Genomic DNA, 15358 nt, shown 5'->3' on the forward strand with positions numbered 1-15358 from the left:
TGGACACACCCATGCGTCAACTCACCAAACCTGGATTCCAGTCTTAAAGAAAAAGATTAGCTAGATCATATCCCAGGCAACATCAGGGCATCTCCTCCCCTGGAGCAGCACCACCCTGGACCTATAATCCTGCAATGAAAATGTTAGTGAGCTTTGCATATTAAGTTTGCTTAACACCTGGCCCTCCCAGGAGCCTGCATACACACCATCATGGCCTGGAAAACAAAATCTGCAAGTAAAATCAAACTCCATACCTGTAAACAATTGTATCATAAGGACAAGAAGCATTCAACATCAGCAAGACAAGTGTCATGTGCAGGTTTTCTCAAATCAGTAAACTACAATTATTTTCATAAGTCGCCTCAGACATGGATCATCCCATGTACTCAGGCAACATTAATGTAATCGGTGACTGCTCTTAAGCAAAGTCACTCCACTTATATATTACTATGGGCTCAAAAGTGGCCAGCTAATGAGCCCATATCAAACTATCCCAGAAACACTGTATCTCTTATTTGTTTTACTCATGTCACTTGTCCGTTTCAGCTGAATCTTCCACAGCATTCTCAAAGAAACTAACATTAGCAATACACATTGACTGTAGTCAGACAGAGGTCAGACACAGGTCAACAGGTTCCAGAGGTGCCATAAAAACACCATAAAGTCAACCCTAGCTGTGGAAAGAAGTAACACCAGTTCTCAACACAGGAAATTTCACACATGTTATTCACATTATCAAAGTAACCTTCACATTTTCCCATCAACACAATGCAACAGCATCACCACTCATAACCTGTAAACACAGTTTTCCTCACACATAAACCCAGAAATCCTGTAGTAGGAAAAAACATCAACCAGTTGTCCTGGTATAAATCGCATCATCAATTCACATGAAGAACTGGCATGCTGTAAGAAAAGAAAATGCAAATATTAGCGCTTGCGCAGGCGTATGCATACTTTGTCACAGTTATCTCTGTGAGCAACTCAAGCCTATGAATAACACACCTGATAAATGCACAGACACAGAAAATGGCATTTAAAAGGTTAAATCATCATGCAACCTCGAGTGTTGCTGTCATCTTTCTGCTCCTGTAAAAGGAAACACATGGGTTCATCTGCACCTTTGTCAGGTGGGGGTTAACTTCACACAATCATGTTCAGTCAGTCAGTCAGTTATTTTAAAATTCTTACTCATTCACTCAGTGGTTCCTTCTTTTGCTAATTGTGGAAATTATCATCGCATTCGTTTCCACGCTCAGCAAACCGATGTTATTTCAAAAAGAAAAATAATTTAGACTGGATTTCCTCGTTGAATCCTTTTTGGGGGGGACTCTCATTTCCTAATTGTCCCAAATAAGTGGCTTTCTCCTGAACCCATTTTAAATGTGGAGAAACTCACTTGCAACAATTTTCTTGACGACGTGTAACGCTTTTAATTCCCGACTCGCAGATCTGCTCAAAGAACAGAGATTATCGAACAAAACTTTCAGTGCACTGTGAAAGTATCAAAATAAAAAGGCCTTGTTAAGTCATGACACAAACTCCTCATCATCTTCACAACAGGAGAAGAATCATCAGCTAGATTCACTCCAAACCAACCATCAGCTGCACAACACACAACATAACCCTAATGTCATATTAGCTATGAGTTTAATCACCCGGTCTGTGCTCTTCACTCATTTAAGCCACAGATCTATTTTATTCAATTTTTCCTTTTTCCCTTCATCATAAAACATGTGACATGCTGTCATGCACTTCACAAAAGACGTTTGTTCTGATGTATTCAGAGTTGTGTATCTAAATACAGGATTCACTCGCACATCAAAACAGGAAACTCAGTGTTTTAGAGTCTCCACTCAACACACAACAACTCCAACACATCTCATTCACTCGTGCTAGAATTCAATCACCTTTCATTAATCTAAAACCGATCAACTAATTTGCATATCAGCTATTAACCCACTAAGTTGACAGGACGACAGAAAAGCATGTTCAAAATAGTATCACAAAAGACAATTTCCCTCATACAGTAAATTACATGTGCTGCATCAATCAAGCAGGAAGCTTCTCCCAATTTACCATTTTAACAACTAAATTTATTGTCTGATCACTGGTTGGTCAAACCAGGATCTTTTTTCCCACAAAAGTTAAACTGTTGTCCTGCAACCTGGAGAGTCAATTTTTTGCATTGGATACATTCAGTATTTAATAACAAGTGTCTGCTAAATTGACACTAATTTAACACTGATGAAAGATAACAAGCTAATTTTCATTGCATGTGTGTTTGTGTTATTAGGCAGGTCTAATGCATGTCTGTGGAGCTGCATCTCCAGCAGAGCATGTTCTTAAAGCTGCCTTTCCTACACACTTCTCTGCTATTATTTAATCATTTCTTAACTAATGTGCTATGAGTCTTCATGAGTCATTTTGTGTTTGGAATTGTTAGTAGGGTTAATGCATGTTCTGCTTGTGTGTGTGTGATTTTGTATATGTTTCAGACTCCGTCTCAATTTTCCAACTTAAGCAGTCAGTTTTCTTTTCCCCAGGTTTGCTAACCCAAATTTTGATTTCCCACATTAAATAATTCCTATGTGTTCTCACCTAGTCTTCTCACTCTGTTGTCCTCTCACTCTTTTGTCCTCTCCCACTTCAACAGTCCCGGCAGTTCTCCTTCAGCTTTGTCCTGTCTAGTAGCTGAAGTGCTGCTGCTGCCTTCTTGGGCGACTTCTTAGCAGCTGCTGCCGGTTTCTTGACTTTGGCCGCGGCGGGCTTCTTGGCTTTGCTCTCAGTAGCCTTGTTCATCTTGAAGGATCCGGAGGTCCTGGTGCCCTTGGTCTGCACCAGAGTGCCCTTCGCCACCAGGCTCTTGATGGCGGTCTTGACACGGGCCTTGTTCTTGTCCACATCGTAGCCTCCGGCAGCCAGAGCCTTCTTGAGGGCGGCCACAGACAGGCCGTTGCGCTCCTTGGAAGCGGCCACGGCTTTCACAATCAGCTCGCCCACGCTGAGGCCGACCTTCTTGGGCTTGGAAGTCATCGTCTTCTTCTTCTTGGCCTGAACCTCGGCGCAGGGCGTGTTTATGATGGAGCCTTTCCCACCACAGCGCTGGCACGTTGAACGCATCATGAAGGGTCCATTTCTTTCATGTCGCTAGCCAGCATGCTAGCTGCATGTGGCTTGCCCGAGTCACTCAGTCCTTTTTGAGCATTTCAACATGCTGCCGCCGCAGAACCTGACCTCAAATCCAGCAAGCTTAGCGCGCTGATCTCCAAAAAAGTCCCGAAGGCCAGAAAGACGTCAAATAAGTGTCTCGTGCTGAGAACTCAAACAAAAACTATTCTTCACGCCACCATCTTGCTCGCCCTTCCGTGGAATTCATCCAATCAGACAGGAAGATGGGTTTGCTTTCTTCTTCTGCTGCTGTTTATCCACATTGCTGCTGCTTGTTGGGACTTTTTTGCTCAGGACTTGATGCTGTCTCTTTATCATGTTATTGCTTTGGAGCTGCATTCCTTGTCTTCAGGGAGGGGTGAGAGCTTGCTTGCTTGTGAGGTTGAGAGACACATACACATTGCGCTTTAAATAAGTCAGCCAGAAACTTGGCCTGCATGTTTCCAATGATGTTAAACTATAACTTTCTTCCGACTGTTGCATGTGGAAAATTGATACAGGTCTGCTTTTCACCTGAAAGTGACAAACTAAAACATGTTCATTATTATCATCACTGCTTAATCAACACACATCTCTCTCTCTCTCTCTGTCTGTGTTTGTGTGAACAATCCTTTCTTAAAAGCAGAAAATGACATTGTAGTTGTTTTTCGGCTGATCAACACAAAACCTTTTTCCTATGATTATTTCTCTTCGTCTACAATGTAGTAATTTGTCTCTTTTTCACTCTTTTTTTTTTCTTCACAATAGCTGGTGGTCTGCAAAATCACCGCTCTCACTCACAATCAGAGGCAATCACTTTTACACAGTGCACAAAAACACTGTGATGTCAGACACATTCACACTCACTTTTTCATCTGCATAAATAAACCATATGGCTGGAGATATGTGCCATGGTGATCCATAAGCATGATCACCAGTTTATTTAATTATTTTTAATCCAACAAAACAAATAAACAAAAACATGATGCTGATGCTACACACACACACGAGTCAAGGTGCAGAAAAACTGCTCATGGAAACGCTGCACACTCTCTGTTTCCCTCTCTTTGAGTAGTTCTCAGACAGCTCTTGATCTGATAATGTGTAGCTTGCTCATCAGCTCAAAAAACAAAAACAAAACTGCAACGCGACATCACACAGTAGTTGCATGCTCTGCCCACAGTGGCAAAGTCTTACACTTACATATTCAACACAGCTTCTCCATCATGTATTTTTAGATGTTTCATACAGGGTTGAGCATATTAGTTGTTTTCACAGATGTGCTCTATATCTCAACAATGGCTCATAATAAGACGACAGTCTTTCACACAGGTCAAGTGCCTCTATGCACTTCATGAGTTTAAATATTTACCTATATCACTTCACCTCACATGTCATTGTACTGAATTTAAGCAACCACAAGCTTAATGTAGATTACTTTTAACAACTATCCACCTCAATTACGTCTATGGTCTGGCACACAGGCTGTTGTCGATCAGGGCAAGCTAAAGAATAAACATTTTGTGTCAGCTGCCAGGAGCAAAGTCCAGCACAAACGTCTGTCTCCCTCCAACTCACTCTTGGTTGCTTAGAAACCCATGATAACAACAACAGTCGGTGTCACAGACCACATGTTCTGCTCCGCACACACTCACACACAACAACAACAAAAACGACGACGACGACAACAATGACAACAACACAAAATAGGCCTACTCCGGACTCACACCGGACCGCTCGGGACCCTGACCCAGTTGTGGGACGCTCACCCACTCGCGCGACAAAACCCAATGAAGGGACGCTCGGGACACACACCCAGGGCGATTTCAAAACCGGACACTCACCGGACGCTTGGGACCCTTGGGCGATTTAACCAAAACTTCTTTTTCGGGACACTAACCCAGTTATCGCTCCACAAAGCAGCGAACTTCTCAACGCCTCACAAAATGGCGGAGACTGCACAACGACACGGTTATAGAGTCGGCCTCTTTAAACTTACTTGGCGTTGCTTAGCGTGTAATATCAGCCTGAATCCCGCCGATCGCCATTCATCGAGGAGAAAGACAGACAGCGAATCCACAGGAACTTCCTGGCTGACGTCAGTCTTTCAGCGTGCATCCCCCCCCTCGGTGAATGCGATCCCAGGGCTCTGGCATCGAAGGACCAATTAATGTTAGGTTTGTAGCTTGAACCTATTCGCTGGAACGTTAAGACAATATAATTACACTGCAAGCAAGACGCAAGTAGGCAAACTTCTTCATGGTACTCGTGCACGGGAGAGACTGGACAGAGCGCCGTCCCTTCGCTTGACCCCAGTAGCTCTCGTCCGTTCCCCCATACACTGTCCTTTTATTGAGGTTACATGAATATGCATAGGTTCATTAACATACGACGTCTACATACACAAAGAGTACCTTGCCTGTGTGTGTGTGTGTGTGTGTGTGTGTGTGTGTGTGTGTGTGTGTGTGTGTGTGTGTGTGTGTGTGTGTGTGTGTGTGTGGACTGCTGATCAAAGGGTCAAACATCCTTGGTCAGGAAGAGGGTAGCCTCCCCCTCCCCCTAGATGGTTCATCCTAGATAACACGGTGAGGAAGTCCTGCAGTTCATCTAAACAAAGAGCACTTAGACTAGAACAGACGCAACTACATTAATCCTACCATAAAATAATAAGACACGGTATGACCTCTCATGCTCCCAAAGTGCTGTCTAATACACACAAAGTTTGCAGACTATCAAGGATCAAAACCTCTACCAATCTACAACTAATTACAAAACTCTAAGCATATATAAGTAAATATTTCTAAGCGTAAATGACAATCAACAATACAAATCTAACAGTTTCTGTCTGGCCAGTCCATCATATAGGCCGGATTGGTCGAATGTTTCAGAAATTATAGTCCTTTTGGAAGGTTCTCCTTTTTCCTCAAAGCCATCTTGGAGTTCTGATGAATGAATGAATGAATGAGCATCTGGTTCTTGGTCACCTCTCTGATTAAAACCTTCTGCCTTGATTACTCAAAATTATTTGGTGGCCAGCTCAAGTGAGAGTTGTGGTGTTTTTTGGATTTCTTCCTTTTATGGATGATGGAGGCCATTGTGCTCACTGGGACCTTTGGTGCTGCAGAGTTTTTTCTTTACCGTCCCCCAGATCTGCGCCTCGATATTATCCTGTCACGGAGGTCTACAGACAATTCCTTGCTCTGACATGCACTGTCACCTATAAGACCTTATCTAGACAGGTGTGTGACTTTCCAAATGATCTTCACTCAACTGAATTTACCACAGGCGGACCTATTACCACAGGTGGGCTTGGACGAATTAAGTTATGGAAAAATCTACAAGGTGATCAGTGGAAACCAGCTGCACCTATGCTCAGTTTTAACTGTCATGGCAAAGGCTGTAAATACTTACTGACAAAATGAGGAACAAGTCAACTACTGTAAATACTTTCTGGAGGCACGGTATGTTTTCGCCACGTTTGGCATAACTTTAAACTTGGATTTTGTGGATGCAGTAACAAAATGTGTTTACAGACGGACCATCAGGCCATGCACTGATTTCCTCTACTTGGAAATCCTCTACTTATAATGGTTTACCACTGAGGTTCAAGTTTGGCTTTTGTTTTACTCCCTCATTTAGCAATTTAAAAGTAAACTAGAAAAATTTGCATTTCCTGCGAAAATGCTGTGTGGATGCTTTAAAGCTGAAGCTGTCTTCAAAAACTAGCTGAAAAAGCTGAAAAGTTGCAGAAATTGTAAAAACTTTGCATAAGCAGAGGAACTTTGCTAAAATGTAATAACTTAGCAGAACTGCAATATCTTAGAGGAAACATAATACTTGGCAGAAATACAATAGCATAGCAGAACATAGCAGAAATATTGTAACTTACCAGAAACATGATAACTTCTCAAAAATACAAGAATTGAGGAGAAATAGTATAAGATAACAGAAAGAATATATTTAGCCAAAAATACAGAAACACTATGATTTAGAAAAATAGTACAACATAGCAGAAATACTGTGATTTACCAGTGACACTGTGATGAACTATGAATATTGTAATTTTTAAATTAATACTATGTTTTAGCACAAATACTATCACTTGGCAGAAATACTATCATTTTGCAGAAATACTATGTTCCAGCACAAATACTCTGGTTTAGTACAAATATTATAACATAGCAGAAATACAATTATATACCAGAAATGCTATATTTAGAAAGAAAAATATAATATAGTAGAAATAGTATGATTTAGCAGAAATACTGTAATCAGCACATATACTGTAACATGACAGAAATTCCTCCACTTAGTAGTAATACTATAACATAACACAAATGTTATGATTTGGCACAAAAACCATGATTTGGCAAAAATACTATGATTTAGCAGAAATACTATGATTGAGCAGAAGTACTAAGATGTAGTAAAAGTACTTTGATTTAACAGAAATAAAATTATGGAGGAGTAATACTTTAAAATGGGAGAAATATTGATACCCACACACATACACAGAGCCTAAAGGGAACAGTATTTGTGCCATGGAGTGTTAACAAGAATCTGAGGTCCATATTAGAAAAGCTGGTAAAATCATAAAAGTTTGCAGAATTGTAATAAATGATCAATATGAATTACTGGTCTGTGATAGTGTATTCATTTGTAGGGAAAAAACATGTTGACCAAGGTAGAATTGAACCCACGACCTTTGTGTTGCAGACCCGTGTCATTACCAACTGCGCCACTGGTTCAAGGTTCTTTATTTGTCACATGCATAGTTATACGAGTATAACAAGTATATGACTGGGAAAGAGAGCGAGCGCCTGGAAAACAGGGTGATGAGCAGTCAGAATTAGATCGCGGTGAGAAGCGAAAAACGCAGTTTTTTGGAGTTACAAAACGTTGTCTAACTCAAAAACTAGGTGGGATAGAAGCATAATTCTTGTACTGGCTGAATCAGCGGACTTTGGTGTACTTTGACCGCGATTTTCATTGCTCTTTGTACAACCGTCGCTGAGATATGACGAGAGAGGAAACGGAAGACCTCAGATATGATTGGCTGGCTGTGAACCCGTGCAGGCCCTGATATGTATATTTGAATGTCTCAATCCTCACAGAGGATTGGCTGCCTGGGTACCTGGCAGTAATATATAGAAATAGTATGATTAAGCATAAATACTATATTTAGCAGAAATACTATATTAAGCACAAATCCTATAAAAAGCAGAAATACTACATTAAGCACAAATCCTATAAAAAGCAGAAATACTATATTAAGCACAAATCTTATAAAAAGCAGAAATAGTATATTAAGCACAAATCTTATGAAACAGCAGAAATAGTATGATTTAGCACAATAGTAATAACTTAAACAGAAAAATTGGAAAAGCAAAATGGACAGCTGAAAAAATGCTGAACATGCTGAGGGTCCCTCAAATATACTTGTTAAATGAAAAAAATCAGGAAAAAAAATCTATAACAGCCACACAATCACAAATATGTACACATAAGGAAACACACATGCACAGAGAGACACACACACAAGATCCAATTCAGTCAACCAGTCTAAATATATTGAATTTGAATCTTACAATGAGATCATCCCATTAAAAGGCGCTCTCTCTCTCTCTCTCTCTCTCTCTCTCTCTCTCTCTCTGTGTGTGTCTCACACACACACACACACACAGGGAGAGAGAAGTAAGTTTCTAGGTCAGCCTGGGAGCTGCTGAATTTGAATCCACCAATCAGAGAGGCTGTGTACTTTTTCCCGCCAAAACTGGTGCCTGCAGCACACAGAGAGACACAGGATTATTGCAGTCTATTTCTCATAGTGAGGACTGCCCTCAAACAAATGACTATAATTTCCTAACCGTAGGGGCTAGAGCGGTCATTCTTACACCGTTTTGTTCAGAAAAGATGGGGGAATCTTCCAGTGTTGACAATCTATCATTAAAATATGAATTATTAAAGATATTTGACTTCTAATGCACCATAACTGAGTAGAGCGAAGCAAAAACTGCCTTGACTTGCCCTCAAACAACGCTTTGTAACTCTAAATCTATTTGGAGTATCGATATCATTCTTTCACCGTAAGAGACAGCAGGCTTTGGTGAACAGTCATGGAAATTTTCAGGTCTCTGTGGAAATCCAACAAAAAGTTATGACGAGAGAAAAAAGTGGTTCATTTCCAGAGTTTGAAATCTGAAGAAATCTGAGCGACGGACGAATTTCCTACCCTCAAACAAGTCCAACTCATTTCAGAACGGTAATAGGTGAGAAAGAAATTCTTGAATTGTGAGCGTCAGGAGTGTCTGAAGATATGTCTTAACTTTGCTTCGTTAAGGAGATATGACGATTCGAATATGCCTCTCATTACAGAAATCAAGCGGTGATTTTGAACAAACTCTCCATTGACTTTATATGGAGAGTTTTCTGACTTTCTGTTGGTCTGAGGAGATTTGCCAAAATTCTATGAATCCCACAACAATGATAGTGACATTTTCTGAAAGCCAGCAAAAATACCTACGTTTTGATGTATAATTTGTGGAAGTTGAGTGAAAATTGAGCAAGTAGCAAGAAGTTGTTTGGACATTAAGAGAAGACTGCAAAACCTTCAGTGGCACACTGGAAGCCAAGTGCATAGCAACCATAACGACGCATGTATTTTGTGAAAAATCACAATTTTGCAACTCAAAACTTTAAGAGGCATAAAAGTAAAACGGTAAAAGATTTGAAAAAGCTGATTTATACCTGAATAGCCCAATAATTTGAGAACATTTTAAAGTTTGAATGGTTGCTCTATGTGAAAATATGAGGAAGTAGTTAAGTTTCAAAAACAAGCAAATTTTAGCAGAATTGCAGAAGTTTCCCATTCATTTCAAATTAAAGGAAAAAAGCTTAATATTTTAAAAAGTATAATAGTGAAAAATACCAAAAGACATAGCCGTCATTAGCAGAAATAGCTGAATAGTTTAAAATTTGAACGGTGAAAATAGCACAAAAATTGTGGAAGTAGATCCACGGTGAAAAGTGTACGGAAACACCAAGAAGGAACTCAATAGTGTGGATGCTTAAAGCATCCACACAATAAAGTTTAAAGAATAAAGAGAAACAGGAACTCAATAGTGTGGATGCCTTAAAGCATCCACACAATAAATAAATGGCTGCAGTTCATTGCATTTGGGCATGTAGATATTGTCACCTGCTGAAGTTCAAATTAAGCATGTAAGCTTGCAAATGAAATGTAAATGTAAGTTCAAAATAAGCATGAATGGGGAGGAGAGAGCACCTTTAAAGTTTAAAAAACTGCTCATCTACTGGGAATTTTGCAGAGCAACCTCTAGAGAAAATATCCAGTGATTAACTATTCTCACTGGATTTGTCTTGTTGAGGTCAGAGGCGAATGAGAAGACTGCTTTGAAGGAAGGAAGGTAGCAGTTACTAACCAGAATACCATAACCAAGGTATTCTGAAGAGGGGCACATTTGGATTGTAGGGTCAGAAAGTGGCATAAACAACAGAGAAGCATGGATGCATCCTGACTTATATGAACGGTGAAGGTGTAATGGTGTAGAGATACATTCTTGGCAGCGTTTGGGTGCCTTATGCCTGAATTAGGCTGCAGTTGGAAATCTACATGAAAACTTACAACGTTGCTAGCGACCAGAGATGGGCAGTAACGCGTTACTGTAATCTGATTACTTTTTTCAAGTAACGAGTAAAGTAAGGGATTACTATTGCAAAAACAGTAATTAGATTACCGTTACTTTCCCGTAGGAACACTGCGTTACTAAAACCGTGATTTTTTGCGAGAATGTCTCACGATAGTGACGTAAGCGAGTGCGCCGTTAGTGACAACAGCTGTGTGCAGATCAACAATGGATCACATATCGATTGTGGGAGAGCGTACAGCGTTTAAAGCGTGGAAGTACTGACCTTACTTTGAGTTTGATTCCATAAAAAGTGACAAAAACATTAGCGTCCATCGTGCGTGGGAAGAAAACTTCTTTTTACAGCGAAAAAAACCCCTAAACTTCCAAGCAAGGACCGAGTGCGCAACGACGTAATGGGAAATTCACAGAGAAACTCGCGGATTCTTCAACTGACCGCGGCACACCTGCACCTGGGTAAACCTCCGCCTACCGCAGTCCTGCTTTACAGGTGAAAATAGAGCAACAGGACCGCTGAGTCTTTGACTTTATTTATTTTCTGCTGTGTTTTACTTGCATCTATTTGAAAGAGTGAGTGTAAACACAAAAAATATTTTATTTTATGTGCTGGAATGTGTAGAAAATAGGTTTAAATGTTAAACTACTTTATTCAAGTCAGAGAATGTTGCATATAATTAAATTTTTGCTTGATGCATAAAGTTAAAAGATTAAAACTGATAAAACAAGTAAAAAAAAAAAGAGACTTCCATTTGATTACATTTTGTATGATGGATTATGTAGAAAAAGTAGAATTGGGCTGAAAGATCTATCGCTTTATCACCTCTTCAGGTTGTAAATCGTGTTTTTTAAAAGTAACTAAGTAACTAAGTAATTAATTACTTTTGAAAATAAGTAATCAGTAAAGTAACGGGATTACTTTTTTGGGGAGGAATCAGTAATTAGTTACTGATTACTTTTTTCAAGTAACTTGACCAACACTGCTAGCGACCTCTCTTAATGTACGCCATAACATTCCACGCCAATCAGAGATGTTGTGGGCTGCATCGACCAGATGTGTTACATTCCTCGGGATGTCTACGGCATAGAGATATACTATACTGTACAAGTTTACTACTTTAACATGACTGCACTACATCAGTTCTCTATCAAGCACAGCACCTTTAGGATTGTTGAATCTGTTCCACATAGAATTAAAGTAGTTTTGAAGGCAAAACGGCATGCAGCCCAGTGCCAACAAGGCACTAGCCGAATGTCTTTATTTGTGAAAGAATAAATCTTTCTGGGATTCTTTTTTTCTGTATATCCAGTCATAACCAGCGGTTTTATTACCAATGTCCCAACATTTCTTTGCATTTTTTAAGCCACTTATAGTGTTTAAACAGCTTGGAAGTCATGTATGTTGGCAGTATACAACTTCTTTTTTTATGGGTAATCAATTCTAAATTAATAACTAAATCCTAACCATCTGTAGTTTGTGTGATAAATGACACTTTGTTTCTGTTTGTAGTTATTTATTCATTCATTTATTTATTTATTTTCTTGCCTGAAAATCAAAATTTGTCTTGTTTGGTTTTGTCATTAACACGGTGTAAAAGTGTTTTGTTTTTTAGTTTTGTTTTGTTTTTCCCCATATTTCATTACCAGCTTTTCAGGCCATTCATATAGTTGGCTTTGTAATGTAAAGCCAATTCTTTCTTTCAATGAACTCATGAGTCGTCTCTAAAAGGTACAGCATAAAAGCTGCATACCCGGGGCAACGGCAGCTACACAGATGTGTCATTTACTTCTTACTGGTGGTGTTTAATAAAGGAGAACTTCAAAGAGGTGTTTGACGCTAAAGAGGCCCCCACCTTCATTTAGTCAAGCATGAAGTTTTGGTTTTATTGTCCAGATTTGTACAAACATTACACATTTTCTGATATGTTTCAATGGAATTTCGTTCTGTAGAAAAAACCCGCTAGAAATTTGCAAAACGATGTCTCGATTACCAAGAGCCGCTGTGAGAAAATATTAGCCTTTGATGTGAGTGAGCGAAACATTTACAGCTGCATCAGCAAACATAGATGTTAGAAGAAGTCATTATCTGAATATCTTTTAGAGTTGAAACCACTTCCGTGTACAAGTTTGATCTCGTAATTTAGATAATTTGTCCTAAGAATTCATTGTCAAAAGCCTGTCTTAAATGAGCTGAGTACACAAACATCACCAAGTGTTAGATTTTTTTTTTTTCTTCACAAAGCCAACTTTGAGCAGAAAGAAGTGGAGACAATGTTATTTAATCACACACCATCAGTTCACAGTGAATTAAACATAAATGTGCTATAACTAAAATGTTCACACCCACTTACAGTGGGGCAAAAAAGTATTTAGTCAGCCACCGATTGTGCAAGTTCCCCCACCTAAAATGATGACAGAGGTCAGTAATTTGCACCAGAGGTACACTTCAACTGTGAGAGACAGAATGTGAAAAAAAAAAATCCATGAATCCACATGGTAGGATTTGTAAAGAATTTATTCGTAAATCAGGGTGGAAAATAAGTATTTGGTCAATAACAAAAATACAACTCAATACTTTGTAACATAACCTTTCTTGGCAATAACAGAGGTCAAACGTTTACTATAGGTCTTTACCAGGTTTGCACACACAGTAGCTGGTATTTTGGCCCATTCCTCCATGCAGATCTTCTCGAGAGCAGTGATGTTTTGGGGCTGTCGCCGAGCAACACGGACTTTCAACTCCCGCCACAGATTTTCTATGGGGTTGAGGTCTGGAGACTGGCTAGGCCACTCCAGGACTTTCAAATGCTTCTTACGGAGCCACTCCTTTGTTGCCCGGGCGGTGTGTTTTGGATCATTGTCATGTTGGAAGACCCAGCCTCGTTTCATCTTCAAAGTTCCCACTGATGGAAGGAGGTTTTGGCTCAAAATCTCACGATACATGGCCCCATTCATTCTGTCCTTAACACGGATCAGTCGTCCTGTCCCCTTGGCAGAAAAACAGCCCCATAGCATGATGTTTCCACCCCCATGCTTCACAGTAGGTATGGTGTTCTTGGGATGCAACTCAGTATTCTTCCTCCAAACACGACGAGTTGAGTTTATACCAAAAAGTTCTACTTTGGTTTCATCTGACCACATGACATTCTCCCAATCCTCTGCTGTATCATCCATGTGCTCTCTGGCAAACTTCAGACGGGCCTGGACATGCACTGGCTTCAGCAGCGGAACACGTCTGGCACTGCGGGATTTGATTCCCTGCCGTTGTAGTATGTTACTGATGGTGACCTTTGTTACTTTGGTCCCAGCTCTCTGCAGGTCATTCACCAGGTCCCCCCGTGTGGTTCTGGGATCTTTGCTCACCGTTCTCATGATCATTTTGACCCCACGGGATGAGATCTTGCGTGGAGCCCCAGATCGAGGGAGATTATCAGTGGTCTTGTATGTCTTCCATTTTCTGATGATTGCTCCCACAGTTGATTTTTTCACACCAAGCTGCTTGCCTATTGTAGATTCACTCTTCCCAGTCTGGTGCAGGTCTACAATACTTTTCCTGGTGTCCTTCGAAAGCTCTTTGGTCTTGGCCATGGCGGAGTTTGGAGTCTGACTGTTTGAGGCTGTGGACAGGTGTCTTTTATACAGATGAGTTCAAACAGGTGCCTTTCATACAGGTAACGAGTGGGGGACAGAAAAGCTTCTTACAGAAGACGTTACAGGTCTGTGAGAGCCAGAGATTTTCCTTGTTTGAGGTGACCAAATACTTATTTTCCACCCTGATTTACGAATAAATTCTTTACAAATCCTACCATGTGGATTCATGGATTTTTTTTTTTTTTTCACATTCTGTCTCTCACAGTTGAAGTGTACCTCTGGTGCAAATTACTGACCTCTGTCATCATTTTAAGTGGGGGAACTTGCACAATCGGTGGCTGACTAAATACTTTTTTGCCCCACTTAGCAGCAGCAGTAAATGAACCACGTCATACAGCAGCTGTTAGCTCAGACCTTGACATAAATGGAGATAAAATTGGACCTTTGAACATATTAACTCAGTTTTTATGTTGTGCTTGTGGAATGAAATACCGTATGGATAGTGTGAACTTTGTATCAAGTTGATGAAACAGTCATGGCATTACTGCTACACAGGTGGGCATTTATAAATAAATTTAGATTTTTTTTTAAAAAAATTATATGCATTTATAAGTTTTTGCTTTTGGGAGTTTTAATTTGTTCCATTTAGTTTTACAATAGTAGAAAAAGAAAAGCTTAATGTGACCTTGCAGATAAGTGTAATTCTCTTTGATACTGATTCACACATCCAGCATGAAGAATACAGCTTTATTAATTTATCTTAATCTATTTTAAAGCAAGAAAAATAAGGGATTTTTTTTCCTTGTGAGTTTTGTAACTTGCCATGTAAAAGTGACATTAGAACATGTAAATTGTGTAAATTGCTTTCACTCAGAATCTAGAGTCACATATAAACTCACCAGCAATTAGCTAGCACTAGGTTGGACTCCCTGTTTGCCTTTAGGACTGCCTCA

The 15358-nt window shown here is 39.8% G+C and overlaps 2 protein-coding genes across 4 annotated transcripts in view; one reads left to right on the plus strand and one right to left on the minus strand.

Annotated features, from left to right (window-relative positions):
- fam20b (FAM20B glycosaminoglycan xylosylkinase) overlaps positions 1 to 15358 on the plus strand; it is a 52296-nt gene that overhangs the window by 13799 nt on the left and 23139 nt on the right. The gene's annotated exons all lie outside the window — the stretch shown is intronic.
- Positions 2531 to 3630, minus strand: LOC113015785 (histone H1-like). Its single transcript, XM_026158070.1, has one exon. It carries the CDS (start codon positions 3124 to 3126, stop codon positions 2650 to 2652), a length of 477 nt encoding a protein of 158 aa, XP_026013855.1. The 5' UTR covers positions 3127 to 3630; the 3' UTR covers positions 2531 to 2649.

The sequence above is a fragment of the Astatotilapia calliptera genome, chromosome 23 (assembly GCF_900246225.1).
Source record: "Astatotilapia calliptera chromosome 23, fAstCal1.2, whole genome shotgun sequence".
NCBI classification, from domain to species: Eukaryota; Metazoa; Chordata; class Actinopteri; order Cichliformes; family Cichlidae; genus Astatotilapia; species Astatotilapia calliptera.